The 20,751-nt window shown below is 30.6% G+C and overlaps 5 protein-coding genes across 6 annotated transcripts; 2 read left to right on the top strand and 3 right to left on the bottom strand.

The window, feature by feature from the left end:
• Window positions 1-7,338: 7,338 nt before the first annotated feature.
• Window positions 7,339-8,615, bottom strand: LOC128954701 (uncharacterized). The gene is made up of 3 exons (XM_054300299.1): window positions 7,825-8,615; window positions 7,616-7,760; window positions 7,339-7,534 (listed from the first exon to the last, which is right to left on the bottom strand). The coding sequence occupies exons 1-3, from the start codon at window positions 8,561-8,563 to the stop codon at window positions 7,339-7,341; spliced, it is 1,080 nt and encodes a 359-aa protein (XP_054156274.1). The 5' UTR covers window positions 8,564-8,615.
• Window positions 8,616-8,801: 186 nt separating this feature from the next.
• LOC128954700 (uncharacterized) lies at window positions 8,802-10,401 on the bottom strand. The gene is made up of 3 exons (XM_054300298.1): window positions 10,109-10,401; window positions 9,607-9,917; window positions 8,802-8,871 (listed from the first exon to the last, which is right to left on the bottom strand). The coding sequence occupies exons 1-3, from the start codon at window positions 10,322-10,324 to the stop codon at window positions 8,802-8,804; spliced, it is 597 nt and encodes a 198-aa protein (XP_054156273.1). The 5' UTR covers window positions 10,325-10,401.
• Window positions 10,402-10,635: 234 nt separating this feature from the next.
• On the top strand, window positions 10,636-12,147 carry LOC128954699 (uncharacterized). Its single transcript, XM_054300297.1, has one exon. It carries the CDS (start codon window positions 10,690-10,692, stop codon window positions 12,145-12,147), a length of 1,458 nt encoding a protein of 485 aa, XP_054156272.1. The 5' UTR covers window positions 10,636-10,689.
• A 1,809-nt stretch (window positions 12,148-13,956) lies between these two features.
• On the bottom strand, window positions 13,957-17,741 carry LOC128954835 (bromodomain and WD repeat-containing DDB_G0285837-like). Of its 2 annotated transcripts, none has more exons than XM_054300437.1 (3): window positions 17,602-17,741; window positions 16,275-17,382; window positions 13,957-16,206 (listed from the first exon to the last, which is right to left on the bottom strand). In XM_054300437.1, exons 1-3 carry the CDS (start codon window positions 17,610-17,612, stop codon window positions 14,170-14,172), a joined length of 3,156 nt encoding a protein of 1,051 aa, XP_054156412.1. In that variant the 5' UTR covers window positions 17,613-17,741; the 3' UTR covers window positions 13,957-14,169. The 2 variants fall into 2 exon arrangements, with proteins under 2 accessions (XP_054156412.1, XP_054156413.1); XM_054300438.1 differs by having other exon boundaries at window positions 16,275-17,373.
• A 712-nt stretch (window positions 17,742-18,453) lies between these two features.
• LOC128954801 (uncharacterized) lies at window positions 18,454-19,333 on the top strand. The gene is made up of 2 exons (XM_054300400.1): window positions 18,454-18,970; window positions 19,108-19,333. The coding sequence occupies exons 1-2, from the start codon at window positions 18,580-18,582 to the stop codon at window positions 19,320-19,322; spliced, it is 606 nt and encodes a 201-aa protein (XP_054156375.1). The 5' UTR covers window positions 18,454-18,579; the 3' UTR covers window positions 19,323-19,333.
• Window positions 19,334-20,751: the final 1,418 nt, after the last annotated feature.

Below are 20,751 nucleotides of genomic sequence, written 5' to 3'. Positions count from 1 at the left end.
TATATATATTTAATAAGTAATTTAATTTTATATATTTATTTTCTAGCTATTTTATTAATATAAATTTTACTTTTTATAAAAAAATATAAATAAATAATAGATCTAATTTGTTTGAAATCTAAAAAATATATTAATTTTTTTTATTATAGCAATACTTAGCAAAATATTATGAATACAAATGCCTTAATTATATAAAATGAAATAAATGATAGTTAAAAATATTTTTTACATAATACTTAAAAAATTTAGTCAAAAATCAAAAAATAATATTACAAAACATAATAAACAAAATATTTTTTTATAGACATAATATTAATAAGTTTATATATAACAGATATTGAGATTCATTATTAATCGCAAAATTTTTTATAAATACGATAAGTACAGTATATTATCAATAATAATAATAATAATAATAATGTCATAAATACTGTATTTCTAATTAAACATAATTTTTTTAAAATAATTTATAAGTATTTTTCAATTATTATTATTAATAATATTTTTTATATATATATAATAGATAACCATATAATTAATATAATGTGTGTGTAATTTATAGACAATATATTTCTATAAAATTAATTATCGATTAAAATACTAATTTGTTGTCTTTATATTTATCGTCTTCTTCATTATCATTGTCTGAATGCCATTCAAAGTCACCATTGGTTTCGTGATCAGCGCCTTCATAGTCATCYGGCAATAGTTTGTGATAGAAATCTTCGCCCACACGATAACAGCCCTCCTTTAAGGCCACCAGATATTCCTTCATCGATGGTATCGATTGTTTTCTGTCGTATGAAAACAAATCGCAGACAACAACCACAACACCCGAGTTATCCTTCTCTACGGTAGACAAAGCCATCGGTAATTCCCGACTCTTCTGTTCGAACAGTCGTATGGCTCGTGAGCTCCACTTTTTTGTGTCAATGTTTGCCGGCTTTATTCCGGCCAATCGGCACTCGAAACAAAACGGCTGACCATTGTTTGCTGCGGCAATTTCATCGGTCATATACCGCAAGTTGGCCACTGCAACCATTTCGACGTTGCCGTAGTCGACAACCAATACACGGACAACGACTCTATTATCGGTGGTCGCCAAAGAAAACTGCGGTATCACTGGTGGCGACTCACTAGTGGTGGACATAATCTGTTGGATACGACATCGACACCACTGTTGATAGATTGCCGAATAAACCAACAGTTGTTGGCCMGGACTTARGTCGTCGATAGTTAGCAAACGACAGTCATATTCTAGTGGACGTTGCAATTGGCGATCAATTGCTGCCATCATTGCCCCGAATGGTTGGTCATCGGACTTCAATCGACAGTAAAATCTTTCGGGATTTTCGACATACGTTACGACCACTGGTTCGCCGATCATACCGGTCAACGAAAGCGGACGATTCACAGTAGTTGTAGTTGTTTTAGTAGTGGTCTCACGGCTGCCGCCAGCGCTGGCCATTGTGTTGATGCTGTGGACACAAATCAATCAACAACAAAAATTATTTATTTAAAAAAACGTTAATTGAAATCGAAATCAAAAAAAAACTTTAATTGAAATCGAAATCAAAAAAAAMTTTTCAAACAAAATAGTTAACAAAATCTATTGATTTCAATGTTTGTGTTTTTTTTCATATGTTTTTATGTATTTTTATTTAATATATTTCCCAATGAAATCCCAATGAAATAATTGGTAATACAATGCATAACGCAATTGAATACAGAAATAATTATTGAAAATGTTGTATAAATTTTTTGATAAGATATTAAATATTTTATAATAATTACTATTTTTTATATAATGTATATTAAGCAACAAATAGTAAGCGATTATCAGATTTATATAAATACCTATTATTTACAATAATATATTTATATTGTAATTTATATAAATTTTTGTTAAAATATAAATAATAAACTATTAAGTTATTATAGTATCTAAATATTATATAACAATGTTTAGTAGAATTATCAAGGTTAATTCAATAGATACAGTTATTAAAATAAGTCATCTTTTTTATATGCTAGATTATTTTAGTCGAAATTATATAATAATTTAATAAATATATAAAAAATATTTATATAAATTTTAATACATAATATTACATAGATAAAAAAATTATTAAAAAAAACAATGTTTATTACAAAAAAAATAATTTATTTATTTATTGCAACAAAGTTTTAGTATATACAGTATTTAATGTTTTAATGTATGATTTTTTTTAATTTTTTTTTGTAATTAACATTGAAATTAAACTGAAATTTTATTAATTATTAAATTTGATTAGTAATTAATAATAATAATAATAGTCTCGCGTTTTTGTTGTTRATATTAATAATAATTACATTTTTATTTCAACAATAATATGTGTATTAATTCAATTGGTATTAAAAGTTTTTTTTTKTTTTTTGAATAACATTTTCTAATTTTAATATTTGCCGTTGAATTTTGTCACTTCAATAGTCAGTTATATTGTATTAATATTAGTTAGTAATTGAATTATGAAATACTACTACAATTTGTTGATTATTATCAATTTGTTGATAATAACTGTGCCATTGAGGCWTAGCAATGGCAATACACTAATCGATGGACTATTTAATAAACTATTTCATAATAAAACAAAAACTTCGACAACAGTTGAAATAATGGTAACAAAGACATTGCCATTGGTTTCAATGATAGGACAATCATTAAAACAACAAACATCGCAGTCATCGAAACAGTTGGCCGAAGACGGAGACATCTGTACGGATGGTGTGATTGAATCGATTACACGACTGGAGAACCAATCGATTGTCATCTTTCGCCAGCAAAAAGTTTGGTTRTTCGATGACAACATCAACAAACTGGTCGGTCCTTATCATCAGTGGTCACTGTTTGAATCAGATTTAATCGGTAATATAGAGTCGGCAGTAACCATACAGTCGCACAATACGATTACTGAGTTTGCCGGCACCGGTGTCTACTTCAATGATACCCATTTCCTGACCTATCGTAACTTAAGACCCTATCAGATTGAATGGGGAACACTGTTATATATGCCCCACAAAGGGCTCAAGTCGGCTATAGGTGGATCCAAACTAGAAACCTCTCAATCAATGTCTGGTCGGACATTGGCCTCGTATTACGATCCGCTGGACAAGCGGACAAAGTTTGTGTTTGACGACTACTCGGTACTTGGCTTTCAATTTGAATTGGGCTACGAGTTCTCGCAGCCGACGAGAAGCACAATGGCCAAAGAGTTGGCCAATTATGGTATCACCGAAGACATCACATTTGTGGCCGCATTTGTACGCAAACAAGGCKATGACTACGAATTGATTTTGTTCACCAATAATGGCAACTACTGTGTAATATCTATGGCCAGCCATAACAGCCAGACATGTGACTGGCGGCCAACCAAAGAGTTTATCAAATGTGATACATATGTTAAACGAAATCTGGAAACTGATGGCCAACTGAATGGTAACGGCGCCGGCGGTGATGAAGAAACTGTGATTAAGCCATCTGTGAATAATAAGACAACTGATGCCGTTGTTGTCAAMAACAAACCTACCGGAGCTACTAATGTAACCACAAAACAATCCAGTGGTCACTCATTACTAGTAAATTATTGTAGTCCAACATTGTCTGTCGTTTTAATTAATCTCTATTTAATGCTATTATTTGCTAATTATTTATTTGTTTAATATCTTATATATATATATTATTTAAATTTAGTTATATATTGTATATATATATATATACTAAAAATTTATTACATTTTATTAAATTATATGTAGATATAAGTTTTTAAAAAATAATAATTATTTTAAACAAATGAAAAATGTCAGTAAATTTTTATTATTAGAAATAAATTAAAATTATTTATATGTTTATTATTTTATTTATTTATTAATTTTAAACTAATGTAACATTTGTCGGTAATTTAGTTATAGTTATATTAAATCGTTTTAATCGCATAAATATAGTCGACAACCAATACACGGACAACGGCTCTATTATCGGTGGTCGCCAAAGAAAACTGCGGTATCACTGGTGGCGACTCACTAGTGGTGGACATAATCTGTTGGATACGACTAGACTGAACACCCAATTTATTAGTAAACCTGTATAATATCAATAGTATAAAATATACAATTTTCAAATATATTTTCCTGTATATTAAATATTATTTTCCTGTATGTTAACCTGTACTTAAATACCTATATATTGGTATATATATATATATATATAATATAAATTAAGAAAAATATAATTTAGATAATATAATTATATAAAAAGTTGAAATTTATTATTTTATTTTGAACATGAAAAATTTTATAAATATTTTTTAATAAACTATATTAAAAATACAAGCAATTTTGTACTAACAAAATTTAATTCATAGTTATTTTATACTTTTATTAATCAATTAGTTTCACATATTTTAAAACTGTATATTTTATTATACAGGTTAGCCCCTTTTCCTGTATAATACAGGTGGCACCTGTATGGGTGGTCAGTCTAGATACGACATCGACACCATTGTTGATAGATTGCCGAATAAACCAACAGTTGTTGGCCCGGACTTAGGTCGTCGATAGTTAGCGGACGGCCGACAAAGTCTAGTGGTCKTTGAAATTGGCGATCGATTGCTGCCATCATTGCCCCGAATGGTTGGTCATCGGACTTCAATCGACAGTACCGGTAAAGSGTTCAGGATTTTCTACATACGTTACGACCACTGGTTCGCCGATCATAACGGTCAACGAAAGCAGACAATTCACAGTAGTAGTAGTTGTTTTAGTAGTGGTCTCACGGCTGCTGCTGCAGCCAGCGCTGGCCATTGTGTTTATGCTGTGGACACAAATTAATCAAAAAATAAAATAAATTTATTTAAAAAAAACTTAAATTGAAATCCAAAAAAAAAAAATTTTCAAACAAAATAGTTATTAAAAATCTATTGATTTCAATGTTTGTGTGTTTTTTCATATGTTTTTATGTGATTTTATATTATACTGTAATTTCCATATATGAATTATTGGTTATACAATGCATAAAGCAATTGAATACTTGAAATAATTATTGAAAATGTTGTACAAAATTTTTAATCATAAAGATATTAAATATTTTAATAATAATTACTGTTTTTTTAAAAATTAATTACTAATGTTTCATTAATGTAAATAAAATTACATTTTTTATATAATGTATATTAAGCAACAAATAGTAAGCAATTATCAGATTTATATATATTATTTACAAAAATATATTTATATTCTAACTATTATTATTATTATTACTATATTATATAAGTTAGTATAGTATCTAGTATATTATATATAATGTTTAGTAGAGTTATCAAGGGTAATTCAATTATTAAATAAGTCATTATCATTTTTTTATATGCTAGATTATTTTAGTCGAAATTATATAATCCGTAAAATATTTATATAAATTTTAATATATAATATTACATTTAAAAAAAATTATAAAAATAATGAATTAATTTATTGCAGCAAAATTTTAGTATAMCCATATACAGTATTTATCGTTTTAATGTATGATTTATAATATTATTTATTATTTATTTTTTTTTTTATAATTAACATTGAAATTAAACTCAAATTTTTTAATTAATAAATTTGATTAGTGATTATAATATAAATTAAGTGATAATAATAGTCTCGCGTTTTTGTTGTTGATATTAATAATTATTACATTTTTATTTCAACAATAATATGTATATTAATTCAATTGGTATTAATTAAAAGTTTAGTTTTTTTGAATAACATTTTCTTTTTTTAAATTTAATATTTGCCGTTGAATTTTGTCAAATATATTTTAACAATTTGTTCAATTCAATAGTTAGTTATCTTTTTTTTTGTTTTTTTGTTTATTGAATTAATATTAGTTAGTAATTGAATTATGAAATACTATTACAATTTGTTGATTATTATCAATTTGTTGATAATAACTGTGCCATTGAGGCTTATCAACGGTCATGAACTAATCGATGGACTATTTGATAAACTATTTGATACTAAAACAAAAACTTCGACAACAGCTGAAATAATGGTAACAAAGACATTGCCAGTGGTTTCAATGATAGGACAATCAGTAAAACAACAAACATCGCAGTCATCGAAACAGTTGGCCGAAGACGAAGACATCTGTACGGATGGTGTGATTGAATCGATTACACGACTGGAGAACCAATCGATTGTCATCTTTCGTCAGCAAAAAGTTTGGTTATTCGACGACAACAGCAACAAACTGGTCGGTCCTTATCATGAGTGGTCACTGTTTACATCAGATTTAATCGGTAATATAGAGTCGGCCGTAACCATACAGTCGCACAATACGATTACTGAGTTTGCCGGCACCGGTGTCTACTTCAATGATACCCATTTCCTGACCTATCGTAACTTAAGACCCTATCAGATTGAATGGGGGACACTATTATATATGCCCCACAAAGGGCTCAAGTCGACTATAGGTGGATCCAAACGAGAAACCTCTCAATCAATGTCTGGTCGGACATTGGCCTCGTATTACGATCCGCTGGACAAGCGGACAAAGTTTGTATTTGACGACTACTCGGTACTCGGCTTTCAATTTGAATTGGGCTACGAGTTCTCGCAGCCGACGAGAAGCACAATGGCCAAAGAGTTGGCCAATTATGGTATCACCGAAGACATCACATTTGTGGCCGCATTTGTACGCAAACAAGGCGATGACTACGAATTGATTTTGTTCACCAATAATGGCAACTACTGTGTAATATCTATGGCCAGCCATAACAGCCAGACATGTGACTGGCGGCCAACCAAAGAGTTTATCAAATGTGATACATATGTTAAACGAAATCTGAAAACTGATGACCAACTGAATGGTAACGGCGCCGGCGGTGATGAAGAAACTGTGATTAAGCCATCTGTGAATAATAAGACAACTGATGCCGTTGTTGTCAACAACAAACCTACCGGAGCTACTAATGTAACCACAAAACAATCCAGTGGTCACTCATTAGTTGTAAACTATTGTAGTCCAACATTGTCTGTCGTTTTAATTAATCTCTATTTAATGCTAATTATTTGCTAATTATTTATTTGTTTAATATCTTATATATATATATTATTTAAATTTAGTTATATATTGTATATATATATATACTAAAAATTTATTACATTTTATTAAATTATATGTAAATATAAGTTTAAAAAACAATAATAATAATTATTATTATTAACTTTAAACAAATGAACAAATATCAGTAGATTTTTATTATTAGAAATAAATAAATTTTATTTTTGTTTATTATTTATTTTATTTATTTATTAATTTTAAACTAATGTAATATTTGTCGGTAATTTAGTTATAGTTGTATTAAATCGTTTTTTGCGCATAAATATTGACGTATAGGTTATGTTTATCGGCTGATTGTCGGCACAATTGTTTAGTTCATCTACAAAATGATCAAACGATTTGATGGTTTGACCATTAATTTTGGTAATCACATCGTCTTCCTCTAACTCAGAGCTTGTTTTTTTATATTGGGTGTAAATAAAACCAAAATTATTAAAACTAAAAAAAAATAATTATTATTAATTCAACCCATACTTGCACTTATTATGGATAAATTTTATAGTTATATAACAGCCATCTGCTCGCCATTTGAATTGAAAGCCTAATTTTATCTCCCGGTGCTCTGTTAGTCGTCTCAATCTATTAGTCTCCTTAAACTTGTCGGCACTGACCAAAAATTCTGTGTCCAACAAACAAACAAATATTAAATTGAATTTTTTTTTATTAATTAATTAATACATTACTTTCTAAATAGCCGATAGATATGGCAAATCTTTGGTAACCGTTTTCCACAATACAATTCAGTCCACATAATTGTCCAGTTAGGACATCAATAAGCGGACCGCCAGAAAATCCGGGATATATTGGCAAACAGTGTTCAATGTATACCATTCCCGGCACACAAGAGTCAAAATAGGATAGATTATGATCGGATAGATACGTACTTTCGGGACATACGACTATATCAGTACAGAGAGAGTAGATGGGGGTCGGGTAGCCCAGTGACAGCATTTGGTCGCCAAATACCGGCACCGATTTGGTAATATCAAACTTTACTACCATATCATCAATGATATTAATATCTCGAAACTCAATGAGTGCCAAATCAAGTTTCTGGTCGACATAGACTACTCGTCCACTAGTAGACCAATCCTGGCCATAGACGTTGGTTACTATCAGACCTTCGACCACATGATAGTTAGTAATCAGTTTAGCTGATAGGCCGCCGTCGACAATGTCAACAATACAACCGCTGCCCCGATAGCTGTCCCTGAAGTCGATTCCCATAACATTTATGCGAACAAATGATTTCATCCATTTGTCGATCAGTTTGTCGATATCGATGACATTGTTGTCGGTATCGGTGTTGTCGTCGTCATCGTCTTTATTAATCAAATAACCATTTCTCAGATATTGTCTATAATTATTGATATTATAGTAATTATTAAGATATTTATAGTATTTTCGCTGTTGTTGTCTCATATAAATGCTGTCAACTATCGGTAGTATTAATAGTTTAGATATAATTGAAATCATTTATAGTTGTTGTTGTCATTGATTTGATAACATATACAGTATATTATTGTATATCCTTTTTTTATAACTGTTAATAAATTTTATAAATTATGATTTTATTTAATTATTACGTGACTTTAGTACGGGATATGAAAATGACGAAAACGGGAATAATAATAATAATAATGAATTTCCCGAAATTGATTTACTGTAACAACCGTTTATGACAATCAAAAATACCGACTAATTTAACACTAAATATTGAAATATCATAACTAAATAAATAAATAAAAAAATTGGTGTTTAAATCAATAATTTATAATTTAGACCCAATTTTTTTTAATATCTATTGCTAATCGCTTTTGTAAAAATTTATGAATAAGTTATACTTATAATATATTGTATATAAACATAAATGCTATTTTTAATTTATATTTTACTAATCTATGTTATTATATAATTATTATTAAAATAAACTTATTTATCCAATTTTTTTACATAAACTTTTAGTTTTAAAAAATATATTTTCTATTAGTTTTATGATAACTATTAAAATATATTTAAAATATATTTAAAATTTGTTATTTATTATTTGTTTGACTAAATTATGTGACTAAACTATATTACTATGGGTTATATAATAGCAAATTGTTTTTGATAATTTCAATATCAATAGCATATAAATAATTTTAAAAAAGATAAAAAAAAATAATATTTGAAAAAATAATTAATTATTGTYACAACAAATACAGTATAATAAGTTAATAATAAATAATACAACAATTTTTTATAATAAAACACAACAAAACTAAATATTGTTTATCAAATATATATATATATAATACTTGTCAGAGAAATATATAATAAATATTATCATAAATTTTTATATCAGAATAATATATTAAAAGTATATAATAATTTTGTTAACCATAAAGTGTTAACATAATAATAATGTTGGCATTAAAACCATTGATGATAATAATAATATAAATAATAATAATAATAATTGCCGGGCAATAACATTATCGATATTAACGATGTCGATCATCATCATCAGCAGTGATGGACAGTTTACCGACGACTTGGCCGCCGACTCAGCCGCTGCCTCCGAGTGTGTTGACTTTGGCGATAGTCGGCCGTCACTGTTGAGACACGGATAGTATAGGTGATGGTCAGCATAATCACAGGGAAACTCCGGATGAGTCCATAGGGKYACACATTTCGGCTCGTCGGCGATCACATTGTTGTGGGCGCAGTGTTTCTGACTGTTATTGTAGGCCTCCTGCCAGTCGTCAAGCATCGGCAACTTGCACTCATTGCTCTGGTAGTGGGGTGGGGTTAGGGGGGATGGGAGCAAACAATAAGATAAGTGTATTTTTAAAAAACTGTTATGAATTGGCATCATATTTGGCCGATTTAATCTCTTATTAAACTGTTACACACGTTTCCCAGCACCTGTAGCTTTTTTTTGTTTGTTGTTTGAGGGGGTATTAGGTTAGGAAATATACTTACAACTTTCTTACGGATACAGTAGATCTCAAGATCGGCACAACATTCCTCCAGTGGTTTATTATAGCCGTCGGCCATTCCCCATCTGTGATACGTACAGGAGGTCATCGATCGGACGTTTTCCTTGCATTGGTTAAGATTGTCGGCAGCGGCGGCGGCGGCGATCATACCGGTCGACACCATCAGCAACAGCACCGACACAATTAGACACAACAACATCAACAAGTAGTTTATCGATTAAATGGGGTGTCAGGACTGTCCCYAAAGTGTTTTTCAATGTATATAACTGTTTGTTTAACTATTATATATATATATGGTTAGTATTAACGGTTATAAAAYATATAAAATATTTATTTAATTAATTTGTCTTATAAATTATTTTTAGTTTTTTTTATTGTTGAAATACAATAGTAGATCATAATGCACGTGCATATTTGATTTTTTTAAAACTAATAAATTATATTAAACGTGGTATTAAAMGCGCGTGAAATTATAATATAAATTTTACTGTATATCCACACACACACACACAAAATGTACCGAAATTTGTGACCACAATTTTTGTAATAATAATAAATAAATAAATGTTTACCACAAAAACCGTTATCATCATCATTGTCATCATAAATGTTGGCCATCTAATGGTGGCCAAAACATCGGCAACACTGGACTTGTTTTGCAACCGAAATCGATCGGATCTGTCAATTGATGCGGCACTTAGCGAACTGCCGCGAAATCAACAGCCAATGGTCAAACTGTTTATCGGTGACCAGTATTACGAATTCTGGATTGTCAACGCATCCAGGTTACGATTTTCGGGGCAAAAACCTCTGGCCAGTATAGTAACATCGGGTTCGGCAGTGGTTAGGGCACCGATAAACATATCTTTCTATATGGACGACAACTATGAAGAGTTTCGTTTGATTAATACAATTACTGGCCAGATGTGGAATATATTCAGAAACGGTACCTTAAATCGGGAGGTCATTAACAACAAAGAGATCTATACGTTTGAAGCGATTCGGACGACCAAAGATGTCCGGTTAGTCCACTATCTGGTCTACCATAGGACCGATCCTAAGATTTTTGTGTCCACCTATGACTACAAAGAGAAGTACGTTTTGAGGACAATGATTGACTCTAGCGACGGACAACAGATGGTCCGATTGGTGAATGCGTCGACACCTGACAAGGAGACAGTCAATATGTTACCGGTTTATAGACTAAATGGACAGTTACCGACGGCAGCGTTTGTATACAGATATTGGTGGCACGTGTTTGCCGGGCGCTGGTGGTGTCGGATGAAAGTTTTTAAGCTCAAGTGGTCACCGTTCTGTCAGATCAAAGACATTAGCGAATTGATTGGCGACTGTACCGACAACGCCGCCATCATCACCACTCAGACGACAACCACTTCCAGTACAACTACTACTACTACGCCATCTACCACTCAGACGACTCCCAGTACGACATCCACAACCATTCAGACTACGCCCAGTACGACGTCTACAACCATTCAGACTACGCCTAGTACGACGTCTACAACTATTCAGACAACTCCAAGTACGACGTCCACCACCACCACCACCATTAAGACGAGTAGTAGTACGACGTCCTCAACAACAACGACTACGAGTAGTACCCCCTCTACGACAACTACTGGCCTTACATCGACAGAGGATAATACGCCGCCGCCATCGCTGCCTACAACAGTAGACAGTATGAGTACCGATGATATTACAACAAAAACAATTGCCGACACCAACACCGACATCGATAAAAGTACCGAAAAGCCCGGCAGTGATGATGATGACAGTACCAAAACATTTATATACGTTATAGTTGTAATATTGGCTATCATATTAATAGCCTGGGCACTGGTAGGTATCGGCATATTAGCTGGCTATAAGTTTTCGAATACGGTTGTCCAAAAATCGGACCAAAAAGCACCGCTGACTACCGAAGCTGAATCAACTATGCGGTCACATTCGGCATTGTCGGTCATGACTGTCAACTCAAATACCGGTTCTGTTAATCAGTAAATTATAGTATATTTTATAATAATAATAATAATATATTTTTTGATTTAGAAAACTATTTATTAATATTTTTTATATTTTTTATAAATATTTGTTGTCATTACTGATTATCGTAATTGGTTATAGTTTTAAAATGTAATATAAAAATACTGTATATATATTAATATTATATAATATAATTTATTGTTTTGTTGATTATTAATAAAAAAAAGCTAACTGTTCCCCATAACTTATTTTTATATTTATTAAAGTATTATTATTACTTTTTTTAAAAAAATATTACTAAACATAGTTAAAATTAATGCAAATAAATTATATCATAATTTTTTTTGGTTGGATAAAGTATAATGAAAAATATTTTAATTAACTTTAAATTATTATAACTATACAAAAAAGCTAAATTAAAAGTTAATGTTTTCAATTACCAATTTATTAAGTTTATTACTGTTAACTAAATTATTATTATTTTTAAAAAATTATTTTATCGCTTAATTTTTTCAATAGTTATTTATAATGAATATTTATTAAATTAAATTAATTATAATTTAATTTTTTGGTTATATATATATGATTTAAAGTATAAGAAAATTGTTTAACTGATGTATTCAATAAAAAATATATCATTAAATTTTAAATGAAATTTTTTATTTATTTATTTAAAATTATAATTACAACAAATTAAACATTTTTTTTTGATAATGGATTCACAAATTAATAAACAAATTAAACAAAATTGTGTTTTTTTTTAAATGTAAAACTAAATACATTTTTTTGGTGCGTTTAACAATAATATTATTTCATAATAAAATATAACATTAGATTATATGATAGTTTTTGTTTGAATCAAATTATACAGTATAATACAATATTATTATTATTATCAGTTTTTAAATATATAGATTTAATTATTACATTACATTATAACAGTATATATATTCAATTTTCAAAAAATAAAATTGTTCAAAAATTATTTAACATTTTTTTCAAACTAGATTTTGTTTGTGTGTATAATATATATCTGTAACAATTACTGACAAAATTTTATAATATATAACATTTTTTTTAAAAATAATAATCAATAATAACTATTGAAACAAATAAACAAAAAACATATTTAACTGTAAGTTTTGTTTCAATGATTTATTAAATAATAAAAACTTTTAAATTATTGAAATAAATGCCAAAAAAAATTATTGTCAAAATAATTATTAAACAGAAAATAAGATAATTATTCAAAAATATATAATAAAACAATTCAAATAATTCAAAATAATTATATAAATCATAGACAAAATTACAAAACAATTTACAAATTGTTTTTTTGATTTTCATCATATTTTCTCTAAACGAAAAAAAAGTTTTCAAAAACAAAAACATAATTTAAATTACATTATCTAATTAATTAGAAAAAAATTAACTTAAATTATTAAACAATAAATTACCTAGTTGAGGTTCATAGTTATAGTGATCAAAATTATTTATATATATATATATATATAAATATAGATAACTAGATTTTTTAACATATCTCTTAACAATCAATTGATTGTCTATAAATCATAATATTTTTAACAAATAAACAATTGATTTATAATTTTAATAATTCAATTGATGTTTTGCTATCAAATATTTTTTTCTTCAATTGGCAATTGAGACCAAAAAAAACAAAAATTAATGTAAACTAATTTTATAATTAGTTAATATAATATATAGTAATATAGTTATACTAACAATTAAGTGCTGATTATATTTAAAAAACAAAACAAACAAACAAACAAAATATTCACAAAAAAAAACATTATAACAAATTAAATATATAGATATATAATACACTATAAAGTGATAGTCAAACAAAAAGTTTAGAAAATAAATCAATTGGGAGCGATAGATAAAAACCTCCCGAAAAAAACAATTGAAAAAAATATAAACAAAAAAAATGCTTCACGAAAAATATATGATACAAACATACAGGTTGTCCACCACTACAGGTTTCGCTGCCTACCGTTCCCCTCTCCCACACACACACTACCTCTGGCGCGAGTGTTGATAAAATCTATAGTGTGTTTCGTCGCCGAACTGGTGGTTATGATGATAGCGACGACCATTAGATCTATGCTTCAATCGTCGATATTGTCGATGATTAGCCCGTAAACCGTCCCAATCGTAGAACGACGCCATTCGGGGTTTGCGCGACTTTTTCAGAAACCAATTGTCATTATTATTATTATTATTATTAAGATTATTATTGTCGTTATCGTCATCCACATCGTCATCATTATCGATGATCGTCTCRAAATCGCCTTTAAGCTCACTGTTGTCGTAGTTATCGGTTACCACCGATTGATAATCAGCAGTACTATCATCCTCATCGCCATCAACATCATTGATGTTGATATGGACCCTGACCTTGCCGTTGTTAACCCGTGATTTGTGGTAACTCTCGCGTCGGTACGCTCTATAACTTCCGTCGCCAATGTCCTCCGAACCCGTTGTGCCGGTAAACGAATAGTGCTGTTGATGTTGTTGTCGGCGACTGTTTGCCCGTTCAAAAAACCAATTGATCTTTTCTTCGTCGTCACCCTTTTTCTTCTTATCGCTTCCATCATCATTATCACTAGCAGAAGCCCCACCACTACCACTGTTGGCTCCATTTTTTGAATACCGTTTGGCCAATTTGTCCAACAATTGATTCCACTTGTTGTCCATTTTGTCAATAACTTTGGCAATACGTGCGGCAAATTGGTCGACACGTGTACGAAGTTTCTCCTCTTTAGACAACAATCTGTTTCCTGCTTCGCGCAGCTTACGGACGGTTTGCTGAAAAAGTCGGGCCATTTTGTTGGCCACTTTTTCGTGACCACTACCACCCGAATCACTGCCGGCGCCGCTGCGGCCGCCGCCGCCGTTAGTAGAAGTAAATGCAAATTTCATGTCCTGTAACTCTTGCCACTTATCATGCAATCGTCTATTGAAACTCTGTAGTACTGAATGAGTTATATTAAGACCGGCGAACACTTCCGATGGTATAAACGACTCGTTTTCCGACGTCATCTTCGTATACAATGTCTTCAATTTGTCGGATACAATACCCGAACCGGTAACCAGTGCTTCTTTAACCATATTAGTCGAATTCATTACCCAATCGTATAGTACATTATCGTCGTCGTCGACGAAGTCATCATAATTGGTATTTTCATATAACGTCTTCTGATTCTTTGAATTTCCATTATTTGTATTGGAATTATCAGACTTTTCAGTCTTCTTCAACGACTCATACATTTGGCGCCACTTCTTCGACTCCAATTGTTCTGAAATCAACTGATCTTTCAATTCAGTTAACTGTTCTTCCAGTTGTTGAGCCAACAACTCTTCAGCCAACTCGTTACTACTATAACTACTACTGTAGTCGTCAACGATACTATTAACGTACTTTGTTTCGTCATCAATGTCTTCCTCGTCAATCAAGTCATCATCGCTCGACGGCGGCGGCGGCGGCTGTTCCTGTGTTGTCCATCTCAGTCGACCTATCGTTGACTTTAGTTCATCATTTTCGATGATCATCTGATTGATACGTTGTTTCAATAGATCCAATTTGACTGGCATTTTAATATCGGCACCATTATCTCTGGCACCACCACTACCACCATTTCGAATGTTGTGATCAATTCTTGACGATTGGCTGGATATTGACACGCCTTCCGCCTCCTCCTCCTCCTCACCGGCGGATATAGTATGGCCAACAACATTGACAACCTGTGCCTCCAATTGATTAATGGCAGCCTTAAGCTCTTCGTTTTCCTGCATCAATTCATCGATTTTGTCATTCAGACGCTTAAGTACAACAGAATCTTCTTCTTCGTCGTCCTCCAGTCTGGTCCTCAGTTCCTGATTTTCTGTTTCAAGAATCGCCACCCGATTGCCCCACGACTCGACAATCTGCTGATCGTCTTCTTCTTCTTCAACTAATTTCATTTTCAGTTCGCTATTCTCTTCTTCCAGATCTTTGACACGTTGTTCGCTTTGTTTGCCCTTAGATTTAACTTCTTCCAGAGTTTTCAACAACTATTGTTAAATCCCGACATAATTATCACCAAAAAAAATTAGATCCGCATATAATATATATATATTACCTGCAAGTGTTCCATTTGGGTGACCAGAAATCCGAGCTTTAGTTTATGAAACTCTTCGCCAGCCGTCTCATTGTCGCACTCTTTGTCGGCAATAATATTGCGAAGATCGCCATCGGAATGATAGTGCTGTTGAGTGCGCTCGAAGGCGTCCAACAGATACTTGTTTTCCGAAAATAATGTCTCAAATTTCTGGCGAAAATAGTCGCCATCCGAATGGCAGACCAGTGCCGACTGGCCATTGGTCTGATGGCTGCCAGTAATTTGCTGGTTATCCATACAGACTACCAGTTCGTCCTGCAATTGTTTCAATTTGATTACCTGACCCATCGACAGATGCCTGTGCTGATGATGTCGATTGTTTGACCAGCCAATAAAGTGGCCAATGCCCAGTCCAATGACGGCCGATAGCGATAAAATCAATACGAGATTCAATTTGCCATTCAGTCCCGAATTACGGGTGTGTACGTAGGCCCGAGTGCCGCGTTTTAGCTGGACTTCGGTAGTCAGCTCGCGATAGTTGAGACTCGACGTCTCGGATAGATCTTCGTTAAGTGAATCGTTAGGCGATAGTAAGTGTTGGCGAAGATATTGGTCTCTCAGAAACGATAGATCCGATACCTGCGAGACTACTGAACTCGAGCACAGGCTAGCAGTGGACAGTTGGTCGTCGTTATCATCGTCATCGTCATCATCGTCCTCATCATCGCCATTGTGGACACTATTGTGTTTATCCACTTCAACATCGTCGTCGTCATCATCGGCAGTACTGGCGTCCAGTTCGTCCAATTCGATGATATCGATATCGCTGTCGTCTGGCGATAGGTCATCATCATCGTCATCATTGGCCACTGTCGCTGCGGTGGCCGAAGAAGAAGACATAGTTTCGTCGCTAGAAGTGGCGGTCGTTGTCGTCGTATCATCGGCCGTTGTGGTGGTCGAGTCGGGCGGCGGTGGACTAACGGTAATCGATACCGTCGGGTCCTCCTCGTCGGTAGTGGTCATCACTGCAGTTGATGATTGTTGTTGTGTTTCTTCTTCTTCTTGTTGTTGTTGTTGTTGTCTTTGTTGTCTCCAATTGATAATCAGATTCAGTGTTTGTCTATCAATACTATGGATATGTTATAAACAATAATAATAATAACAATAAATACAATAATTGGTGTGAATTAGGCAATAGGGGCCACAAAAAAATTGAAATTTAATTATAATTAATTAATTTTTAATTAAAAAATTTTTTTTGTGGATATAATTTAATTTATTTTTTTTTGAGGAAAATTTAATGATTTAATTAATAAAAAAATAAAAAATCCATAAAAAACTTGCTTACATTGTTTTCATCAAGATAACACAATTTTTATTTTTTTTTTTTTAAATATGTTTTTTACATTTAATATGTTAAGTATTAATAAATTATTATTATTATTAAAAAACAGTGTTTATTGTGTATTACATTTTAGTGTTGTTGTTGTTATTACAGTACTGTTATTATGTAATGTAAATATTTATTACTGCAATAACAAAATAATATTACCAATGTTAATAAATTATGTTGGTAAATTAGTGTAAAGGGGGGCAGGGGCAAAACATATATTTATTGTAGGGGGACAAATTATACATTGAAAACGTACTTTATGGATAACTACGCTAATATGACTCACAATTGGTTAATATGACTCTCACTAATAATAATAATATTAATTTAATACCAAAAAAAACATAAGCAAAACACTGTACAAAGTTTACATTGTATTGTATTACATACACACACACACCTCTACACACACACACACACACACACACACATAGATTTTCTAATATTTGTTAAGCGCGATTCGGCTAGAGGTGCAAACGTGTTTGTGTATGTATGTGTGTGTGTGTGTGGTAACCATAGAAAATGTTATTATTAAAATATTGTTCGATTATATTCAAAACCAAAACAATAATTTACCACTAGCACATTAGTGTATATATAGTATATATATAGTATATATATATATATATATATATATGTGCACAATATTAGTGTTTAATATTTATGGGGCGGAGCATAGACAATGTTATACATAGTTATTATACACACAATTTTATTTGTATATATATATATATATTAAGTGCAATCTATGAGTATATCTATGCTTTGGTTCTATTCTACTATTGTTTTGGTTTTGTATATAATCCGAACAGTTATCGCATACAAGTGTGTGTGTGTTATAAAAATATAACCAAAAAAAATAATTTAGTTTTTTTTAAATACAAAACACACAACACATACACACATATCATATCACATATCAAATCAATATCAATGACGTTGATTACCGCCGCCGCCGCCAACACTGCCGATAATAATCAATGGCCAGTAGTAGTAAAGGCCGTAAATAATAAACATTTCCGCAATGATAGAGTGGTCACTAATGGTGGTGGTGTGCGATCCGCCGCCGCCGCCGCCAATGGCAAGAATAAAAAATTGGTTTCGCGGGCGCCGGCGGTGACCAATGGCTATGTAAAAAACAATAATAATAATAATAATAATGTTGTGGTCACTAATGGCGTAAGCGATGATGTTGGTGGTCGCGGTCATCACTGCCAGCATCGACCAGCAGCCGACGGTAGTACTAACGAGACTACAACCACCTCAACAACCACTGTATACGATGACTGGAATGCCGAAGTGTTTGACCCGCAACGGCCTTACCGTAAGTGATGTGTGACAATCGGTAATAATGTCCCTTAACTTTTTTTTGGCCATTTATTACCGATCTGTTTGATTTGATTTGATTGGTGGTTTTTTGTGTGTATTTTCTGACCAACTTTTTTCTTCAATCTATATCAGTGAACGAACCGTTGGCCTATCCGTCCTGTATGACCATTCATATGCCGATTAACTTGAAGTCATTGAAATACTATCGGCCAGATCTGCGACAACCGAAACGGATAAAAAAGTTGTCTATTAGTGAACGCCTCAAACGGCTGAAGTCGGACATTGTCGACGGCCAGTTTGATGACTGCGATAATGATGATAACAACAACAACGGCGGCGGCAATTGACGGTTACTTTACTATTATTATTATTATTATTAATAGGTATGTCCTCAATGTTGATGTGAGGACATCATTGAGGATCAACATTGAGGACATACCTATTAATAATAATAATAATAATAATGTTTTGAATAGAGCTTAGAGTTATAATAGGATTTTTTTTCACACATTTTTATTATTATTATATTGTTTTTAATTGTAGACACAGTATATATATATATATATATATATTTATATATATTGATTATATACGGACACTGCCATAAATTATATACTGTTTGTATATATATATATATATACGASTATTGTTTTAACTAAATCTTAATTAACTAACAAAATAATTACATACGCATAATGTACCGTAAAGTAACCAACAAATATATTATCGGTAATTGATATCATTTATGTTTCATTGACTTTGTGTAGTATATGTTTGAAATTTATATCACATTTATTAACTATTAGTTTGTTTGTTTATTACAATTTTTAAATATTATACTTTTAACTTTAATACTATTATTATTATAATTATAAAATTATTACATATAGAAAACACTAACAATTAAATCGGCATTTTTTGTCGTATTCATAGCCATCGAATACGTATATTGTTTTTTTTATATAAAAGTTTTTTTTATTTATATTTATTATTAATTAATTAAATCTATTATTATTTTAATTAAGTATTATTTTTTAATTTAACTTTTATATATACAATATATATGTAAATATATATAATTTTTTTTTAATTATCATTATTGTCACGTTTATTACAATATATTTGTTAATTATGGGAAGATTTTAGCAATATTTTTGTTTATGCTGTTATTATATAGTTATGATTATTATTATTAACCGATAAGTTTTGAATATCAAAATTGATTATAAATTAATACGATTTTCTTTAATAAGTGATTTTTTTAATATCTATTATTTGATTGTTAATAATAATGATATGTTTAATAATTAATTGATAATTTTTTAAGCCTTAATTAATAAGTTTTTGTTTTTTTATAACTAATAACTACTCTAAAAAATCAATACATTTTACAACAAACTATACTGTTTTTTACGATACAATACATTATGTTTATTACCAGTAGTTATAAATTATGACATTTTTTTATTGATTTTATTAATTTTTTTTATAGAAAAAAATGTTAAATTTAAAGATTGTTGTATTCATTATTAATTTTTTTTAATTACGATAGTTTTGTTTTTAATTATATTATCAAAATATTAACAAAATTTAATTGTTTAACTAATAATTTATCAATTTATACCTATAGTTTATAGCAAACAATTTTGATTGTGTGTTCACTATTTTTTTTATATATATATATTTTAGTCAACTACTAGTGTTTTACATTTAATTGTATATTAATTTGTATTGTTTTTATTTAAATTGGTTTATATATACATATATATATATATA

Source organism: Oppia nitens, unplaced genomic scaffold, assembly GCF_028296485.1.
Source record: "Oppia nitens isolate AA-2021 unplaced genomic scaffold, nextdenovo-longstitch-racon4-pilon3 scaffold29_pilon_pilon_pilon, whole genome shotgun sequence".
Lineage (NCBI taxonomy): Eukaryota > Metazoa > Arthropoda > Arachnida > Sarcoptiformes > Oppiidae > Oppia > Oppia nitens.
Note: the sequence above shows the minus strand (reverse complement) of the source record. Positions and strands in the feature narration are given on the sequence as shown.

What these genes read in the sequence shown, in the direction of transcription:
- LOC128954701 (XM_054300299.1), bottom strand. Translation starts at nt 8,563, where the DNA reads ATGAGACAACAACAGCGAAAATACTATAAATATCTTAATAATTACTAT. An exon ending in ATCTATCGGCTATTTAGAAA is followed by an intron (nt 7,761 to 7,824) that starts GTAATGTATTAA and finishes TGTTGGACACAG; the next exon opens with AATTTTTGGTCAGTGCCGAC. An exon ending in TTTATCCATAATAAGTGCAA is followed by an intron (nt 7,535 to 7,615) that starts GTATGGGTTGAA and finishes TAAAAAAACAAG; the next exon opens with CTCTGAGTTAGAGGAAGACG.
- LOC128954699 (XM_054300297.1), top strand. Translation starts at nt 10,690, where the DNA reads ATGTTTACCACAAAAACCGTTATCATCATCATTGTCATCATAAATGTT.
- LOC128954801 (XM_054300400.1), top strand. Translation starts at nt 18,580, where the DNA reads ATGACGTTGATTACCGCCGCCGCCGCCAACACTGCCGATAATAATCAA. An exon ending in TGACCCGCAACGGCCTTACC is followed by an intron (nt 18,971 to 19,107) that starts GTAAGTGATGTG and finishes AATCTATATCAG; the next exon opens with TGAACGAACCGTTGGCCTAT.